The sequence below is a fragment of the Lepidochelys kempii genome, chromosome 2 (genome assembly GCF_965140265.1).
Source record: "Lepidochelys kempii isolate rLepKem1 chromosome 2, rLepKem1.hap2, whole genome shotgun sequence".
Classification (NCBI taxonomy): domain Eukaryota; kingdom Metazoa; phylum Chordata; order Testudines; family Cheloniidae; genus Lepidochelys; species Lepidochelys kempii.
Window position 1 is genome coordinate 52057468 of NC_133257.1, and position 20929 is coordinate 52078396.

The following is a 20929-nucleotide window of genomic DNA, read 5'->3' on the forward strand; positions in this document are numbered from 1 at the left end:
AAAGAATTGTATATGAGCCCTGAAAATGTTTTCTAATTACTGGGCAATGCACACTCATTTCAGTGTTTATAGAAGATTCACAGTACCTCAGACCAGGGGTCTCAAACTCAAATCACCAGGAGGGCCACATGAGAACTTGTACATTGGCCCGAGGGCTGCATCAACCCCCTTTCCCACTTTCACTCCCCCTTCCCCCAGGGCCGCACGGGGCCCTCAGCACCACGGGGTTGGCAAATCCACAGGCCGGCTCCAAAGTCCTGAGGGGCCGGATCCAGCCCGGGGCCATAGTTTGCCCACCCCTGGCCTGGAGGTAGGCTGGGGACGCAGCGCACTGGGGAGGGTACAGGGACGGGGCCGCAGGGAGCTTGGCAGGCCGCAGGGACGAACCCTGTAGGCCGCATGTTTGAGACCCCTGCCTTAGACACTGCCATTACAGCTGGACCAGCTGAGGGAACAACATAAGAACAGCCATACTGGGTCAGACCAGTGGTCCATCTAGCCCAATAGCCTGTCTCCCAACAGAGGCCAGGGCCAGATGCTTCAGGTGAAATGAACAGAACAGGGCAATTTATTGAGTGATCCATCCCCCTGTCATCCAGTCCCAGTTTCTGGCAGTTTAGGGACACCCCGAGTGTGTAGTTACATCCCTGACCATCTTAGCTAATAGATGAACTTATCTAATTCTTTTGTGAACCCAGTTATACTTTTAGCCTTCATAACATCCACTGGCAGCGAGTTCCACATGTTGATTGTACATTGTGTGAAGAAGTACTTCCTTATGTTTATTTTAAATCTCCTACCTATTAATTTCAATGGGTGATCTCTGGTTCTTATGTTATGTGAAGGGGTAAATAACATTTCCTTATTCACTTTCTCCACACCATTCCTGATTTTATAGACCTCTGTCAGAACCCCCTCTTAGTCATCTCTTTTCTAAGCTGAACCATCACACTCTCTCTGATGTCTCCTCCTATGGAAGCTGTTCCATACCCCTAATATTCTTTTTTCCTTTCTCTGCACTTTGTCTTTTTTGAGATGGGGCAACCAGAACTGCACACAGTATTCAAGATGTGGGCGTACCATGGATTTATGTATTGGCATTGTGATAGTCAGTCTTATCTCCACCTCTTCTATTACGTTTTTTGACTACTGCTGCACATTGAGCATATGTTTTTAAAGAAGTATTCATAATGACTGCAAGATCTCTTTCTTGAGTAGTAACAGCTAATTTAGACCTCATTTTATATGTCTAGTAGGGATTATGTTTTCTAACATGCATTAATTTGCATTTATCAACACTGAATTTCATCAGCCATTTTGTTGCCCAGTCACCCAGTTTTGTGAGATCCCTTTGTAACTCTTTGCAGACAGCTTTGGACTTAACTGTCTTGAGTAATTTTGTATTGTGTTCATCTGTGGCTCTGATAATTCTATTTTTTGCTATAGTTTCAAGCAATTTGCCTACTACTAGAGTTAGGCTTACTGGCCTGTAATTGTCAGGATCACCTCTGGAGCCTTTTTAAAAACAAAACAAACAAACAAACAAACAAAAACAACAACAACAACAACAAAAACAAACACAAACACAAGACTCCTTCCTAGTCTGGGCCCAATCCTTTCCCCTGGTACAGTCCTTGTTAGTTCCAGCAGACATCTCAGGTGGTCAGCAAGGGATTTCTCATGGCTGGGACCCTTTTGTCCTGTTCCATCCCTTTTTATAGCTTTGGCACAAGGCGGGAATTTGTCGTCTCTCTGGGTCCCCACCCCTCCTTCTAAATGGAAAAATACCAGATTTAAGATGGATTCCAGTATCATGGTGACATGGTCACATGTCCTGTGAGACCCCAGCCCCCATTCTTCCTGTGCTGGCCCACATGTACACAGGAAGGTTTGCAAGTAAACAGAGCCATTTACAGTTCATTGATTTCTGAAGCACCCTTAATGGCTTCCACTTAATATGTTTACATCAGTAATACAAGTTTATATCTTATTCTCCTAACTCTAGACATAAACTAATACATGCAAACAAATAGGATGAACGCACTCAGTAGATTATAAGCTTTGTAATGATACCTTACAAGAGACTTTTTGCATAAAGCATATTCCAGTTACATCATATTCACACTCATAAGCATATTTCCATAAAGCCTATGGAGTAAAATGTCACAAGATAGTAAAATATTCGTACCTGACCACCTTCAGTGCTCCACTCCAGATTTTGTCCAAGTTTACTCTCATAGCCTTACATTCTCCCGAATTAGAATCATAGAATCATAGAATACCAGGGTTAGAAGGGACCTCAGGAGGTCATCTAGTCCAACCCCCTGCTCAAAGCAGGACCAATCCCCCCAATTTTTGCCCCAGATCCCAAATGGCCCCCTCAAGGATTGAACTCACAACCCTGGGTTTAGCAGGCCACAAGGCAGTGGGGCTTTTCTGTAATGGCTTGCTCCCTTAGCCTTGCACCCTCCTGGGCTACCCAGAAGGCAGTCGGTTTGATGAGCTGCAGATAGGAACGTCTACTCTTATTACAGTAGCAGGTATAGCCTGACCTGAGTAGGGTTACCATATTTCAGGTTCCCAAAAAGAGACACTGCTGGAGAAGGGGAGGAGGGGTGTGTATACACACACACACTGGGAGGGGTATTTGGGGAGTTCTGTGGAGGTGCTGGTGGGGTGTGTATGTATTAGGAGGGATACCTGAAGCCTCACTCTCAAAGTGAGGGGCAGTGTCACTCCATGTGACAGCAGCAAGGTGGCTGGTGCGGGTTCCGGACACAGCACCAGCCAGTGCCTTCCTGCAGGCCCCATCCCCAGGGCTGGGAGCTGGGTTGGCAAGGTCTGGCAGCTGGAGGTAAGGGACCAATTGGGGCACAGAGACAGCTCTTTCCAAGCTGCAACATCTGCTCACAAAAATCCCAGCCATTGCCTCTTATTTGCAAAATCCATCCAGACAGAGGCTCAAAAAAAATGAGGTCATGTCTTGGGAAACCTGGACATACCGTCACCCTATATTTGGTGTGAATGCTATCTGGTCCTGATGACTTATTGATTAATGTATCAATTGTTCCAAAATCTCCTCTGTCAACATCTCAATCTGGGGCAATTCCTCAGATTTGTCACCTAAAAAGAATAGTTCAAGTGTGTAAATCTCCCTCACATCCTCTGCAGGGAAGGCTGATGCAAAGAATTCATTTAGTTTCCCCACAACAGACTTGTCTTCCTTGAGTGCTTCTTTTGCACTTTGATCATCCATTAGCCCCACTGATTATTTGGCAGGCTTCCTGCTTCTGATATACTTACATTTTCTTTTTGCAGGTAGTGTTTGTGTCTTTTACTAGTTGCTCTTCAGATTCGTTTTGGGCCTGCCTATTTATCCTTGACTTGCCCAAATTTATGTTCCTTTCTATTTTCCTCAGCAGGATTTGACTTCCAATTTTAAGATTGGATTTTGTCTTTTACTCTACTAAGGAGAGATTTTCAGTGGTGGGTAGCCTTATAGCAACACACAGCCATTGGTTTGTAGTGTTCTACAGTTCAATTTGTAAGAATTTTAATAGGTTACTAAAGACCTTTATGAATTCTTCATGGGAATTGGTTTTTCCATTACCACCCCCACACTAACCCCACCAATCCCAATTAGACAGAATGTATTATAGCCCACAGCTGATGAAAGATTTGTTTAGAGCAGCATTTTTCAGAGTGGGAAAGGTGGACAGTTATGATACAATGACAAATATTTCCAAAAACTAGCAGCTTCATGTTCCTGAGATCCAAGAAGCTCTGTTTGCTCTTTGTGTGATTATACTTTGCCCTTTCCCTCCTGACTACACTGCTACAGGATAACACAATTTAAGCAGAGCAGAGGAACCAGGTGCTGTGACCCCTTCGCTCCCTACCATTGAATGCAAACTGCCTCCTCACCATCTTTATTCTCTGGTTTAAAGAAAGTTCCATTTCATTGATGCCTTGGAGATCAGAGATAGGCCTTACATCAAGTGTAGAAGGTGGATGCGGGGGGGGGGGGGAAGAGGATTGAAGAGATGATTCAAGCTTGCTTTGACTAAGGACCTACTCCAAAGCCCTCATGTAAAGGTGGGGAATCTCCAGTTTAAACTAAGCTGTCACAGCTGTGGTCAGCAGAGGCACTGAAGAGCTAGTCCTTTATCTAACAAGCTAAATTCCAAATCATTCTGGGATTGGATAAATTGGAGCCCAGTAGTAGGAGAGAAGGTAGAAATCTAGTCTCTCCCTCCCCCCACCCAAAACCAACAACCTGTTTTTTGTAGCAACACTGATCTCCCCTCAAAGGACTGGGAATATAGAACTTCCAAAAAAAAAAAAAAAAAAAAAAAAAAAAAAAAAGGGCTGTTGCTTCTTCTTTGGAGAAAGTTTGAAGACTTCCTGGGTTAGAGCTCCAGTACTGAATACAACTTCAGGTTTCAGAAGGCAAGCTTATGTCCCCGCACTCTGAATACATAATACTAGCTCGTTAGTCTTTCAATCAAGGCAGAAATAAAAGATTTCTGTCTCTTTTAGAAGATGGCCCATAGAAGGGACATAATCTAGCTTCGCAGTAGATCCCCTACGGAGTGATTGACCCCATAACAGACAAGAACTAACATGAAACTTGGAAGTTAACTCACCCCAGCCTCTCCTGTTGACAGACTAAGTCCTTTCAGCATTTAATTTTTATGTAGAATGGTATTACTATATCTGTTGAACCTCAAGCTATAAACAGCATGGTTTATTTTCTTGAAGTGCAGATTGGCTGTGCATAAAAATGAGCATCCTAATGTAGAGTTATATTAACAGCATTGTAATCTACAACACATTAACATTTGTTCAGAGAGACATTAATTTCAGAATATTTTATTTAGCAACCACATTAACATTTCTGGTTACATTAGTGTTTTTAATTAGGATTCTGCACCCATTAGGCCTTTTCTTCAGGCAACAAAACTAAGAAGCAGGAGAAGTGTAGTTTCCTGGACCTGAACTCATTCTCAGACCAAGTTAGACACTCCTGGACATGGAGTTTACTCATGCTCTCTCATAGACTCTAGTGCAAGTGATATTGTTCATGGTGTATTCCTGTAAGAAAAAAGGGAGTTTATTGAAACTCATGAACTATCAGTGAGATTCAGACTGCTGTTGAAATAAAAGAGCCAATCTTTTCTCCCCACTCAGAACTATAGTAATAGTACTTTACTAATTCCCTAGATACAGATCTGGGTTCTTTGCCTTTTTCTTTAATTTAAGCAGAAGAGGAAAGGACATTTTGTCCATTATTGCAATAAGACAATGGCGCTCATCGCTTCATCTCAGCCTTGACCATCCCAAAAAGTGGGTCATGTTTAGGTAGTTCTCATTTGCTTCCATTGGAGCATAGGTATATTTTGACTATGCAATTCAAACAGGGTTTTTCTGGTTACAGCAGCAGTTTGGACAGTGCTGCCATGTGTGCAGCCAGCCATTCACCAGTTAATTCTTCTACACACAGGACTGAGCTTTGCTTCCCACCCCCAGCAGGTATAGATATTTGAGGCAGGTGGGGAATAGTTCCACACTAAATCATAGTCTAGGCAGTCAGAAGAAATGCAATTAAGTGGCTTTTTAGAAAGCCCTGGGTTTGTTTGAATCAGCCCTGATGCAATTCCATTAAGATCTACTTAATGCCAGTAGTCAAATGATCTCACTCACCACAATCATCTTTCCATCCACTAGTTTTCTCTTTATTGTGGTCTCTTTACCATCCCACTTCTGTACCTGAGTTATTGAGCCTTCTTCCAGGGTGACAATGCTCTGCAAAGAGAGTAGTTGACCAGAATCAGAGTTAGGGGGATAGTTTGAAGTTTAGAACTGGAGAACTGAGATGTTTCCAGCTCAGCTATTTGTGTTTATGTTAATGCAAGAACACATGCTAGCAAAGTTGACTGCTCCCATTCTTGTTATCCAACAGCAGGCACTGATGGTTAAAAATGAGTTTAGGAGATTTAAAATGGTATTTAAGCCAGAACCAAGTTTCACATTCTCTGAACACTTTGTTTCAGTAGGGCACTTTCTCCCTTCAGTTTGTTTCTCCCCAATGGAGTAATGGGAATGAAGGATGAGTGCTGCTTTAGTACTCACCTTGGTTTTCCTGTCATCTGCTGTGGTTTCATCAAACTCCTCCCCCAACTTGAAGGAGATCTCAGTATTTTTGAAAGTACTCTTGGTTTTGATGGTTATCACATCACCATCTGTGCTGATGGTCACAGTGGGTTTGGCCAGGCTGCCCAGTTTCCTGGTGGCTAAACCCACACCTGCAGAGGCACAAGACACTTATGTTCACTGTCAAGAAGCAAGACATTTCTTTAAAAAGTGTCTACCCTCTCTGTGTGGGCCATTCAAGACACATGTTGGGAGTTCAGGCTCAATGCCTCATCAGATCTGAATGTTTGTAGCCACCTGACAACCAGGCTACTTAAACCTCTTATTTATACAGCTGACAGGCCTGTAAAAAGTTACACACACACATACACAAAATTAAATGGAAGTGGTACCATAGTTCCATCAGCAGCTGACAAACCCTATCCCACATGGAATCTAGAACGAGCTGGTAGAGGGAGGTCAGCTTGATGAGCTTTGCATTTTCAGTTTAAAGGTACATTCTGCTGCTAACAGCCTCTCAGCAAGGCAGTAATCACAAGGTAGAGGACTTTAACCCAATCAGTGATCCCCAAAGCTATGCAGGTTTTAGATTTACCCTCCTTCAGGGTTTCAATTCTAGCTCAGCTGTTACCCATCCACTGCTTCCCCTAAGCACTGCACTCTGGGGCCAGGAATAGTAAGTTATTGGTGATATTTCTAGCTCTGATACCAACATCCACATTTTGGTCTCTTACAATAGAGAATCTGAGACAACACCATTGATGTGCTCTAGATGTACACCAGCATAGATCAAAACAAGATTTAGCCTTCAGTTGTTTAGCTTACATTACTTTATAGTGGTAGATGCTAGGAGCCAGAGCCTGGCCCTTCTATGTCCCAATTATCAAGACTTTCTACACATGCTACTGAACAAGCAAATTACACCTACAATGTTATAGCAGCAGCTTCTTCCCTTTCAATCCTAATCCCCTGCCTAAAAAGATGCAAGGTCAGAATCCCATATAAAGGGATAGGAAAACACAGTAGGCATTTCTAGTTAACTGAAGCAACATTTCCTTTTTAAAAAAGGAATTTAAACTCTGATACATCCTCATTTTTTCCTTATTGAGTACTAGGGAACTACATAAGCAAGAGTCCCTAAGAACAATGAAAGAAATCCCAGGACAAGTAAGTGGCTAGTTATGCTTTCCCTGCTGAACAGTGGAACATCCCCAAATATCACAATATCATTTTTCTCACCCAGTTCTTTCATATAGTCCTCAAATTTTTCACTGGAGACAAACTTCCAGATTCCCACAAACAGGTCACACATTCTGTAGGGCTTGTTAAGTAATGCTCCACAGGGGAAAAGTCAGCAACTCTCAGTAAGAAGGAGCAAAAGAAAATGGAGAAACCACCTTAGATAGCTTCTTTAAAAGGATGACCTGAACATGTGATTCTCTGGGGCTGACCAATGGGAACTGAAGTGTTTTTGGAGACTCCATTCCAGGAGCAGATTACATCAGAGACTCCATTTCACTTCCATTTCTTTTAGTGCAAAACCCCAATCAAAAGTGGTAGCAATACCTTAAAGCTGAATGAATTATGCGAACAGGATCCTGACATTTTGATACATCTTAAAGTCCAAACATACCATGTTTCATAGCTTCAAAAAAAATTTCCCCAACAGAAGAACTTCTTACCTGCTTTCCTAAATGAGAGCAGCAGTAGTTTTAAAGGAACACCAAAATTAACAAAGAAGGCTACAGTACACCAATAAACAGCAAAATGGGTGTTAGCGGGTCTTTCCTGTATCAACATAATAACAAAAGAAAATGGGTATTTGAAAACAAAACAGAATATTAATTTTAAAACTACATTGTGTCTGAGAATATTTTACCTACTACAGAGACAATTAATCCTAAGATTCTTATAAATGAAAGAAGTTAAACTAATATTTTCTCTGTTTATTGTTTGATTGCTTTGTTCATTGGACAACACTTTACGCATAGTCAGTGCCATTTGTTGTTTGTGTGCATCTCCCACTGTTACGAATTACACCTTGTAGGACACGCACACAACTGCTGCGAATTATACCTGGTAGGACACGCACACAAGTGCTACGAATTACACCTGGTAGGACACGCACACAAATGCTGCGAATTATACCTGATAGGACACGCACACCAGTGCTGCGAATTATACCTGATAGGACACGCACAGTTCGAATCTAGGCTGAGGCACAGAAACAAAGTCCACAACTGCAGAGTTCCCAAAAGACACTAAGTTTATTACGCTCGAGCGTGGTGCCCCCCTGCTAGCCAGGAGGGGACCCTGAATGCAGATTATACAAAGGTTATATACCTTTTAGCAAAGCATGTTGCCCTCGTGCATCGGAAACCTTAGCCAATAAACAAACCCTTGTCTTATCTACCACCTATCCCTGCTTGGTGCATTCCTCGTGCTATACCAGTATGTTAATTACACAGCATGGTCCTAAAGCTATGCATCAGTAACTTTTATTATCAGGATGGGAGGCCTCACATCAAGGCCAAGAGACAGGGAGTTAGAGACTGACAAAAACCAGATACTGGGAGTCAAGGCAGGCTGGAGACAAGGAGGAGGATTTTCACAGGGATTCAATATCTAAGGATTACTCCTCCTGGTGTATGATGTGCTGGCATTTAAACAATGGTGGGCCCCAAACCAAAATGGAGTCACACGTGCTAACTTTTCCTTAACAGTCCTCCCTTTTTTTTTTTGTACGTCAGTAAGCTATATCGGGGCTGAGTAACCGCGCTGCAGGGTTAGCAACTGCCGACAGCACATACTGCAGCATTGTAGGCATACAAAAAATAATGCAAAAACAATAACAGTCAAAAAAAGTAAATACAAAATACGCCGTCCCCAAGTCCCCACATCCGGTAGCCATGAGGTGAGCCAGTCCCAGACCTCCTGGAATCCGGCGCTGGTCGTGTCGAGGCTGAGGTGGTGGAATAGGGCTGCCTGTTGCTTGAGGATGTGGATGTCAGTTTCCATCCTATGGTGCTGATTTACAAATACACAACAGCTTGAATTGACCAGAGCACAAACCCCGCCCTGATTTGCAAGGAGATAATCCAGGGCTAGGTGGTTTTGCAATGTAGTTTGGGATAGCTGGGTGACTTCAATTTGAAGGGCAGAGAGAGCATCTGCAGTAGCATTTGCCATTAGTTCCAAAGCAGCTGAAATGTTAACTATAGCTTTTTCCAGCTCGCTTACTCCCAACCATGGCAGCAACCAATGCACAAAGGAGTGAAAGCCTTTGGGCCGATAAGAAAGGGGGTTTAAAGGAATACTTCATCGGTCCCTCCATACTAGATTGCGGATCTCTCCCCGGGTCAGGTTCTGGTGTACTGTCATGGCGGGTACTATAGCCCCTAAGGTACATGGACCACACCATCCTGCTGGGAGAACCTTATAGGCTGTGTGATTGCATAACCAATACCAGCCAGACCCCTCGGGGACCGGCCACGGGGTCCTGGAGTAAGTAGAGGGGCCTCCCGCAACAGAGCTGATTTGGGTGGTGTCCTTGCACCCTACAAAATTCCCTACAAAAACTGTATTTTCTATGCCCTTACGTCGTGACACACATAAAGCATAATTACTCTGGGCCACCATATCAATAGACCATATTTGGATTGTAACATTCCAGTTAAATGTAGTGTTTGCCCATAGCTTAGCTTGGAGTGTTCGATTAAGGGAGATAGGTACCCCTACCAACGGGACGCCCTGACCTAAATATGTGGGGGTACGAATACAAATCCAACACTGCGTTCGATTTACACCCTGTTTGATAGCACGGGTTAAATTCAAGAAGCTATTGCCCTCCCATCCTTGTACTGGATTTGGGAATAGGAAGAGAACCCCTCCCAGGCAAACCATACCAATGTCAACATCCTCCCCTGTACTATACAAAAAACACTACCCCCAATGTAAGTCCAATAAACAGGAACACAAAAAGTCCTGGTGGGCTGTGAAGGTCCCAGTAGCTGGAAAGCTTAGTCCATGGGTTGGTCGTGGTGTTCATTCGTGAAGTGGCTCATCCAATGGCTTGTCAGGGTCAGGTGGGGGCCCCAGCGCCAACTTAATGTAGCTATGATGGATCCAGGAACCTTTACCTGCAAAGGAGTGGTGGCAGATGGTGGGAGTAATGTTCGTTGCTGTAAGGCGTTTTTGGTATTTATACTTGCCTACAAGCACAGTTCCAGCCTCTGGAATAAACCCACCCCACCACTTTACTTCACATTCCCAAGAATACATTCCGCAACTTTCTCCCTGCCAATGTACAATGCTCCGTCTTTGCCATCAAGGCCAATTCTCAGTGTCTTTTGCAGTCAGGAATCTTTAGATTTTGGTGGTTTTAGCAGAGCAGGCATTCCTTCTCTCTTGGAACAGGCATGGTTTTGCATTATACAGAGGAGAGGTTACTAGCACGTCACCCTGTAGTGCTTTGGTTTCTTTAGCAAATACTGAATGCAGGTTAGCTTTGTCAGTGGACAAGGGAGAGGTTACTAGCACTTCACCTTGTTTTTTTTTTGTTTGTTTGTTTTTTTTTTCTGTTCAAAAGGAGGAAAGAAAAAAAAAACCCAGAAGGAGGGACAGACTGATCAGTAGTCGAAGTGAAGTCACCTCGAGGTGGAGGGGTCTTTTTGCAGTAAGAAGCATGGGTCTAGGCAGTCAGTCCTTGGCACTTCACAGCGGTGTTGGTAGTTAGCAGGACTTAATAAGGGCCTTTTCAGCATGGGGCCTTTGTCGAGGGACCTTTATGTAGACCCAGTCACCTGGTTTTAACAAATGGCAGGTTTGCTCAGGATTCTTGAAGCAGGACTTCTTTTACCTGTAAATACAGAGACCTAACACATTTCATTAATGTCTGGCAGTGTGTTGCAGATCTCACAGCTGCTTGGGCACATTTAAGCCCCCCTCTTTCTTGGCTGTTAGCCAAATCCTAGCTGTGAGTAGTGTCCTTGGGCAGGCCAGTGTCTTATCTTTGGACTGAGCCTGCCAAGCCTGCCAGCTACAGCGTTGAATTAGCTCGTCCTCCGTTTTATTTTTTTTTCCCCCTTCTTGGCTTTTATTAACCTGCAAAGGAAACTTTCACTTTTTACTTATACATTTTTGTTTAAAAAGGAACACATGTACATTGCCCATTATACAGCACTTTAGTCTTATTGTATAATGTATGCCATATATACCCTTCTAGGAAAATGACTCTATTACAGAGCTTTGGAGCAACAAGCCAGGACAAGCACACCCACTTTTGAGGAGTCCACTTGGTACAACTTCTGGTGTCCAATAGCTTTTTTTCCCTCCCCAGCCCTCTGGCTAGAAATGTGAGGTAGCCAGAAGGATCTCATGTATAATATGGGGAGTGGGTTAACCTTTGATGTCCTTGCTTCCAAAGACTGTTGGTGTGCAAATTTTAACAACCATTTTTTTAATTAAAAGATCTGGCCAATGAAATTTTTTTTTTTTTACTTAAGCAAATGTATTAAACTTTAGTATATCACATTTTTTGATATTATCCAAACACTTTGTATTCCAAGTTGAATAAAACAAGTATCTGCATTTTGATGTAACCCTTCTATTTAGTTTTAAACTAAACTGTCCTATGAAAAATTAAACACAGCAATTCTGGCCACAAGACAAACACCACAAGACAGGACATAGAACACAGAACAGAATTCCTATTGTGCCAGTAAATTCATGAGATGTTGAATTGCTTTTCAGCTGGCATCAGTTTTCTCTGATTTTCTGAAAGACAAAAATAAAACACAGATCTACCCCTTTTGGGCAGTCAGTCATTGCTTAAAATATTTCCTTTTTATACAAATACCCTTGTTAATTGCAGGCAAAACAGAGGAATTACCCATATTTTCTTGTATTTGTTTTATAGGCAGCCCAGGTTTCAGTGGCCTCTACCTTATTAGTTAGGTAATTTACATTAAAATAAATGCTTTCTGGCTTGCTTTTGGATCCACAGGTTAAAGATTCTTACTTTAAAAAGGGCACAATAAACTTTACCAGACTTTTGATTGCCTTTTACTTTTAACTCCTGCTGTCAAACACACAGCGACCTGAAAAGGAAGACACCACCTATTGTAGCCTCTTGGAACCTAATAAGATATTAATTAAGTAGCACTGTATAATTGCATTTCTTTGGAAAAGGGCCCATTTTTTTCCAAAATGGCTGCAAAGAAACCAAGAATTTTTTTTTCTTTTCAGTATTTTACAAAGTTTAACTGCTTAATTCTTTCCAGCAACTAAAGAGTTAACTTTTTACTTTTTTTTTTTTAAATTACTTGTTTATTTTTCAAAACGACACCCAATTACTTAGATTTTACCATTTTAAGTATTATTCCGGGATTTATATTTTTCATTCCTGTAATTATTTACTCTTCTTTTTTCACTATGACCGTTAAGTTTTCAACCTGTTTTCCAATCTCTCTATCTGTTGCCTGCCCGCTTGGGCCCGATCCTGTTTTTTTCTCTGAACTGTCCCTTCCATGAGCACCAGCTTTGTTTTACTACCAAATTAACAAGGAGGGTGGGCTTCTTAACTAGCCCCCAGCCCTCCTGGTCTCTTTTTTAAAATATTTTTACTTACAAGGGCTACCCGAGTCCTCCCCACATGAGGCTTGTCACCTGGACAGAAAGCACAGCTAATTGGCAAGCAAGGAGGTGACAGGCATAAGTCAGAAAGCCGAGGGTAAGCCGGAGGAGGGGCAGAAGCAGGCATAGCACAGAGCGGAGCTGGAGACCCCTGAGATGAATAAGAAAAGGAGGAGGAAAGAGGATGTCCTTTTGCATGCGCATAAGCCCAGTTGTCCCATACATACCAATAATCCATCTGGGCTGGAGCTTTGTCCTCCAGCCTCCTTTTAAGCACTGTTAATGTATCCCCAGCAAAGGACCCATCCGGTGGCCATTCAACAGATGTTTGAGTTGTTAGTGCTGGCCACTCAACCTTACATAAAATAACAGCTTTTTTTCTGCCTAACCCATGGGTGCCAGAAATATTCCCCCAATTCTTGAGAATTTCAGCCAAAGGGGTCCCCTTACTTACACTCTGCCCAGAACCTATAATGGGCTACCAAAAGAACACAAAATGTGCCACCTTATCGCCTAAGCGACGGCTCACACACCCCCCTCCTCGGAGTTCTCAAAGGTGAACTCACCCTGTGCCGGCTGGAGCTGTCCGAGAGGAGGAGTGTAGTCTCACTTGTTGGGGCGAGCCTAGAGTCCCATCTGGGTCGCCAAAACTGTTACGAATTACACCTTGTAGGACACGCACACAAGTGCTATGAATTACACCTGGTAGGACACGCACACAAGTGCTACAAATTACACCTGGTAGGACACGCACACAAATGCTGCGAATTATACCTGATAGGACACGCACACCAGTGCTGCGAATTATACCTGATAGGACATGCACACCAGTGCTGCGAATTATACCTGATAGGACACGCACAGTTCGAATCTAGGCTGAGGCATAGAAACAAAGTCCACAACTGCAGAGCTCCCAAAAGACACTAAGTTTATTACGCTCGAGCGTGGTGCCCCCCTGCTAGCCAGGAGGGGACCCTGAATGCAGATTATACAAAGGTTATATACCTTTTAGCAAAGCATGTTGCCCTCGTGCATCGGAAACCTTAGCCAATAAACAAACCCTTGTCTTATCTACCACCTATCCCTGCTTGGTGCATTCCTCGTGCTATACCAGTATGTTAATTACACAGCATGGTCCTAAAGCTATGCATCAGTAACTTTTATTATCAGGATGGGAGGCCTCACATCAAGGCCAAGAGACAGGGAGTTAGAGACTGACAAAAACCAGATACTGGGAGTCAAGGCAGGCTGGAGACAAGGAGGGGGATTTTCACAGGGATTCAATATCTAAGGATTACTCCTCCTGGTGTATGATGTGCTGGCATTTAAACAATGGTGGGCCCCAAACCAAAATGGAGTCACATGTGCTAACTTTTCCTTAACACACAAAGCACCAGGGGAGAGTAAGACATTTAAAAAACTAAGGACATGAGGCTTTAAAAGTACAAACGTGGCTGGGTGACCTGGGAATACACTGTAGCTGTGACAATATTTAATTTATTGTCAAGTAGACATTGTCCTTCCAACAGGTGACAAAGTCTACAGCAGGAGGCATATCAGAAAGGGCAAAGCAATGGGATCAGACAAACCCCTTGACTGCTTCAAATGGAGACTGAGGTCCGAGGGTGTCCAAAAAGAACACAGGTATTCATGTCTTTGGGATTGGAGACAGGGACCATAAAGATGCTGCTGCTCTTGCGGCCATATTAAGGGAGCTAGTGACTTTGGAGTTCTGCCTCCAAAAGGCCCTATGGAGGAGGCAGATAGTACTTGGGGCTGAATTATGGTGTTTACTTCTGAGACTTGGAGCAATATCAGTGGAAAAACTCCCATTGACTTCAATGGGGCCAGGATTTCATGTTTGGTGTCAGTGGGCTGCCTGTATTTCTGGCCCCGGTGGAGGGAGTTAGTGGGCATGAAGATTTTTGATGCTACTATATTTTAAAAACAGTTTTCATTTTTATGGGTGTCTTAGTGTAGGATTGATGGCTGTACCGGCAACATACACATAAGGAATGGAAGATGAGATGCTGCAAAAAGTAAAGGGAGTAAGCAGTGGGATTTGGCATACACCTTGCTAGATCTGTGCTTTCTTTCCTTTTCTCTAAATCTTTTTTCTTTTAAAATATATTCGATCACCAGTTTTGTGATCACTTTTCCAAGAAATGGACTGAACTTTGCAGTTGCAAATGGACAATTTTTCAAATCACATCTAGGTGTTGTATGTCTCATGGCCACTCCTCTACAGATTCACATGTGGGGAGATTCCTGCTGTGTCATCTCCTAGTAAAATCCAGCATCAGGGTGAGCTGAGATAACATACTATTGGTTGCTTTTGGTGTTGGAAGCACCTTTTCTGCCTTGGACAAAAGGCAGAAAAATCATAAGAGGAAAAGGTGAGGGAGGCCACTTGCTATCAAACAACTACTAGATGAGTGTGTATTTTTTTAAAACAAAATAAAGCATTAATGTGTTAGGGTGGAAGTAGAATCCAAGTGGTGGACTATAAAGGGAACAAAGGAAACTGGAGAAACAGGGAACTGAAACCTAGAGTTTGTGTTCTGCATTACCTCAGGAAATTTACTTCTGGCCACTCTTTTAAAAGACAGCTGGGAAAGTAAGTCATAGCCTACAAATTATCTGATCACCATAGTGGAAAGCTCTGCTGGTAATGGAGGGATGAATACCAGAGGAACACCCCTGAACAAACTTCTCCTATGATCCAAATATTTTACATTTAGTTGAAGTGTGATAGCTAAGAATCTTACAGTCCCATGACCTTCTCAGGCTATTGAGTAACTCAAGATGTAAGAACAAGAAAAAGAATCACACCTGATTCAGATATAAATGCCAGTATTCAGAGAATGGGAGGTATAGAAGTACTCAGTGTACAGTTCATTTTCCACAGCATTTTGGAAACTACTTTTATTAGTTTATTAGTTTGCTGCTCTAGTTCGGTTAGACCTAAGCTGAGCTGCAAACTGTTGGAATTTTTACATAGAACCATAGAAAATTAGGGTTGGAAGAGACCTCAGAAGGTAATCTAGTCCAACCCTCTGCTTAAAGCAGGAACAACCCTAACTAACTCATCCTAGCCAGGGCTTTGTCAAGCTAGGCCTTAAAAACCTCTAAGGATGGAGATTCCACCACTTCCCTAGGTAACGCATTCCAGTGCTTCACCACCCTCCTAGTGAAATAGTTTTTCCTAATATCCAACCTAGACCTCCCCCACTGCAATTTGAGACCATTGCTCCTTGTTCTGTTATCTGCCACCACTGAGAACAGCCTAGATCCATCCTCTTTGGAACCCCCTTTCAGGTGGTTGAAGGCTGCTATCAAATCCCCCTTCACTCTTCTCTTCTGCAGACTAAATAAGCCCTGTTCCCTCAGCCTCTCCTCATAAGTCATGTACCCCAGCCCCCTAGTCATTTTTGTTGCCCTGTGCTGGGCTCTCTCCAATTTTTCCACATCCCTTCTGTAATGGGGGCCTCAAAACTGGACATAATACTCCAGATGTAGCCTCACCAGTGCCAAATAGAGGGGAATAATCACTTCCCTCAGTCTGCTGGCAATGCTCCTAATAATGCAGCCCATATACCATTAGCCTTCTTGGCAACAAGGGCACACTGTTGACTCATGTACAGCTTCTCGTCCACTGTAATCGCCAGGTCCTTTTCTGTGGACTGCTGCTTAGCCAGTCGGGCGCCAGCCTGTAGCAGCGCATGGGATTCCTCCATCCTAAGTGCAAGACTCTGCACTTGTCCTTGTTGAACCTCATCACATTTCTTTTGGCTCAATCCTCCAATTTCTCTAAGTCCCTCTGGACCCTATCCCTACTCTCTAGCATATCTACCTCTCCCCCCAGCTTAGTGTCATCTACATGCTTGCTGAGGAGGGCAATCCATACCATCACCCAGATCATTAATGAACAAAACTGGCCCTAGGGCACGCTGCTTGATACCGGCTGCCAACTAGACATCGAGCTGTTGATCACTACCCATTGAGCCCAACAATCTAGCCAGCTTTCTATCCACTGTATAGTCCATTCATCCAATCCATACTTCTTTAACTTGCTGGCAAGAATACTGTGGGAGACTGTATCAAAAGTTTTGCTAAACCCAAGGTATCTCATATCCACTGCTTTCTCCATATCCACAGAGCCAGTTATCTCATTGTAGAAGGCAATCAGGTTGGTCAGGCATAACTTGCCCTTGTGAATCCATGTTAACTGTTCCTGATCACCTTCTTCTCCAAGTGTGTCAAAATGTACTTGCTTATTGCAGCAGAGTTATACTTGCTTTCCAGTTAGTACCTTTCATGGGTAACTGTGCTGCACTATTTGCATGATTACACTATTAAGCTTCCATGGCTAGATACTGTTTGGAGTAAAACAGGTGTCTGATCCCACAGCTCATGTACTATGGAACTTAATTTGGAGAGGCTTCCCCACTTGTAGGTTGAGAAATTGATCTATTTGATAACTGCCATCAGATAGCTCTTTGATAAAGATGGCAGTTGCTGAGGAAGCAAGTGTTATTGCTTTAGCTAGAACAGAAGTGTCAGTCATTCTAGTAATGGGAGATAATATTGTAATCACAGGGTTTAAGGCTAGAGGATCCACCAGATCATCTGGTCTGACCTCCGGTCTATCACAGACCACCACTCAGCACCTGCACACAACCCAAAAACTGAATAGTTTGGTCCGATTTACAACCTTGTGGAGACTAGATTATGTGCCACAGGCAGAGAACAGGAAGGACAGAGGTACACCAAGCCACAATGCCAGGGAAATGATTAAATGAGATATATACCCAAATAATCCTGGCAAGTGACCTGCTCCCATACATTGCAGAGCAAGGCAACCTTCTCCTGCTTCCCTCCCCCCACAGGTCAGTGTCAATCTGATCAGGGGAACATTCCTTTCTAACCTCACATACTGTGATCAGCTAGACCCTGAGAATGGGAGCAAGAACCAGCCAGCCAAGCAGAGAGAACGCTCATCAGTGCTACTTCAGAGCCCTGGCCCTCCCCATCAAGCATCCCATCCCCAGTGTCCCCTGATGCTTCAGAGGAAGCAAATAAAAAACAAAAAATCCTCTCCAGAATACACTGGGGATTTGTGTAGAGGGAAGGAAAGATATATATATCTCTTGATCCCGGCTGAAACTCTGCAGCATGAGTTTAGGAACAAAACAAACCGGAAGTGAGCCTAGGGCTGTTGATTCCCCATCCCCAATCACTAGCAATGACTGACAGGGTTCCTGGGGTTTTTTTTGGTTTTTAAAAAAACCCCACACCCAAACAAACCTCTCTCTCTACCACTGCTTTATAACGGTGGTTTGTATTTCAGTACTATTTTAGACTGGCAGAGAGTCAGCTAAGAGTAGACTATTCCACCATGTGTTCAGAAGCGACTTATTTAATAGCCACAGTCACCAATAGCTCAAATTAGTTACAGAACTGCTTTGAATACATTTGTTTCTCAAGGTGAAGCAAGATGCTTGTGCAAGCAGACAGCAGTGTAGTGCAGCTCCTTGATCAGAACTTGCTGCTGAGAATCTGTTCTGGTGTGGAGACGGGAATTCCTCATGCTCTCTCAGACTCTAGTGCAGGTGACATTGTTCATGGTGCATTCCTAGCAGGGGGAAAAAATATAGAATTGACTGAAACTTCTGAACTATCACACCAGAATTTTATGAGTCTAAGTAGGGCAAGGATGTTTGTCATTTCTCAGAGTCAAGGGTGTTTATTTAGTGCCCATCACTAGAATATTCATGTTAACAGAAAAAGAACCCAGACATTTCTTGCCTCCAAGAACTCTTTAGTGCTAGCGGATCACTAAATATACTCTACTTCTCTGCCTAGTGCACTTGAACAGCAGGCCTTATCTTCCCCTAGCTTCCTGTTCATCATGTAGCAGCTACTACAGTGATTCAGCCCATAGGTGCTGGAACTAGGGGTGCTGCTGCATCCCCTGGCTTTAAGTGGTTTCCATTATATACCGGGTTACAGTTTGGTTCATTGCATCTCAGCACCTGCACTATAGAAGTTGTTCCAGCACCCTGATACAGACCTTATTTTTGGTCTCTTTAGGGCTTCCCCACCAGTTTTATTTCAAGTGAAGCTTCCCTACGCTGTATATTCCTCCCTTGTTCACCATCATAAGTCACAGCAGCATTTAGTTTGTATTTTTCTATTTCAAAAGAATTTAGTGCCCAGATGAGCGTTTAAAAAAAAATAAAAAGATTGAACTCACCACAACCATCTTCCCATCCACCAGCGCTCTCTTGATTGTGGTCTGTTTGCCATCCCACTTCTGCACCTGAGTCAGAGAGCCACTGTCCACAGTTACAGTGCTCTGCCAAAAGAAGAGAAGTAAATGGACCCTGGGATATTCTGATGGGACACTTTCAGTCTCTCCTGTTGCAGCTATCTACTTCAAATAAATTAATTGGGCCACCACGGGAGACTCACTCTGTTGTCAGAGTACTTAGGGCACTCACCTGAGAGGTGGGAGATGCCCGTACAAATTCCTTCTTCTCAGGCCAGGTGAACGTGGGGGATTTAAACTGAAGTCTCCCACATCCCTAACCACTGGGCTGAGGAAGGCTGCCACCACCACCTCCACCTCCTGCAAACCATTCTGGCCGGGTTCCAGCTGTGGGCTGCAAGCAGGAGATAGGCACCCAATTCTGTGAGAGGGAGGGACCTTACACCACACCCCTCTCATTGTCATCTCCCATTGGCTAGCTTAGGCAGTTCACTGCCTAGCATGCCAGTTTCTGTGGATCCAGGTCTAATGTCTGCGGATCATTCTAAAGGTGCCCGTCTCTGCTCATGCATTGTATAATGAGCCTAGGTACCTAACTCAGGCTTTGTGAATCTCAGGGATTTTCTGGTTGCCTAGACATTAGACCTGGATCCGCAAAGAGACTTAGATGTTGCAATGCCTTAGACCTTAGAAGAGAGGTGGGATTTAGTTTGTGGGTACATGATTGCCCTAGAGTCAGCCAGAAGAGACAGCCATGGGGACTGGGAAGGAAGAAAGTCACATCAAGACAAAAATAATCATAAGCAAGAAAGGGCACAAACCCAGGTGTCCTTTGCAGGAGGATTAGCCTGAAGGATTAGCCCTCACCATGGTTTTCCTGTCATCTACTGTGGTTTCTTCAAACTCTTCTCCCAGCTTGAAGGAGATCTTGGTGTTTTTAAAGGTGCTCTCTGTCTTGATGGTTATTATATCCCCATTGATGCTGATGATCACACTGGGCTTGTCCAGGCTGCCAAGTTTCCTAGTAGTAAAACCCACCCCTTGAAAAAGAAAAGCAAAAGTTAACCACTTGGATTTTACATGCACATCCAGAAGGGACACATAGCTCACTGGAACTTGCTGAACAGGTCTGTGGATGTATGAGAAGTCATCTCACTAACACTTGAGTGGGCTCTAGGTGGAGTACAAAGGAGGACACTGAGATTAGCAGAAATATAGAAAGGGGGGAAAAATCTATGAGGTAAAAAACTGTTATTTTTATGGTCACTTTTGAAATTGACACAGCCACTAGATTAAAGTGTGCTTATAATGCTAGGTCACGGCTAGAGCCAAACCCCAGCTACTAAATTTAAATCCTTATCCAAAACTTTCTAAGTCTTTAGGGATATTTGTTCGGGGCAACATACCTGGGTATCAGCTATTCACATAGTTACATTAGGGCCCTCATAACTTTTATTGAGTATTATTTTATTATTTTATTGGTATTAGCAAGCATTAACCCACAGGTTCCACAAGCAACTCATACAAAGTACTGATAGTCAAGAAAGCATTATCAGTAGATAACAGCCCCAGGAAGATTCAAACAGTATCTCCCCTGAATCGTTACCTAGAAAGAAATTTGTGAAATATGAAGAAAAGCCAGGAATTATGTTCTATTATCCCAAATCCAAATAAGCATCAGCAATCTAAAGTGAAGCAACCATGAGTAGAAAACTAAATTGAGTAAATAAATAGAATTAAATACATTCTCAGAATCATTGGAGAGAGATTTCTTGCTTGAATTCCAGTACATGCCTTACCCAGTTCTTTCATATAGCTGTCAAAGTTTTCACTAGAAATGAGTTTCCAGGCTCCTAAAAATAACTCACACAT

At 43.2% G+C, this 20929-nt stretch overlaps 2 protein-coding genes across 2 annotated transcripts; both read right to left on the reverse strand.

The window, feature by feature from the left end:
- Window positions 1-5043: 5043 nt before the first annotated feature.
- Window positions 5044-7465, reverse strand: LOC140905881 (fatty acid-binding protein, adipocyte-like). Its single transcript, XM_073329374.1, has 4 exons — window positions 7393-7465; window positions 6133-6305; window positions 5704-5805; window positions 5044-5094 (listed from the first exon to the last, which is right to left on the reverse strand). The coding sequence occupies exons 1-4, from the start codon at window positions 7463-7465 to the stop codon at window positions 5044-5046; spliced, it is 399 nt and encodes a 132-aa protein (XP_073185475.1).
- Window positions 7466-18382: 10917 nt separating this feature from the next.
- On the reverse strand, window positions 18383-20929 carry LOC140905882 (myelin P2 protein-like). Its single transcript, XM_073329375.1, has 4 exons — window positions 20857-20929; window positions 19925-20097; window positions 19043-19144; window positions 18383-18421 (listed from the first exon to the last, which is right to left on the reverse strand). The coding sequence occupies exons 1-4, from the start codon at window positions 20927-20929 to the stop codon at window positions 18383-18385; spliced, it is 387 nt and encodes a 128-aa protein (XP_073185476.1).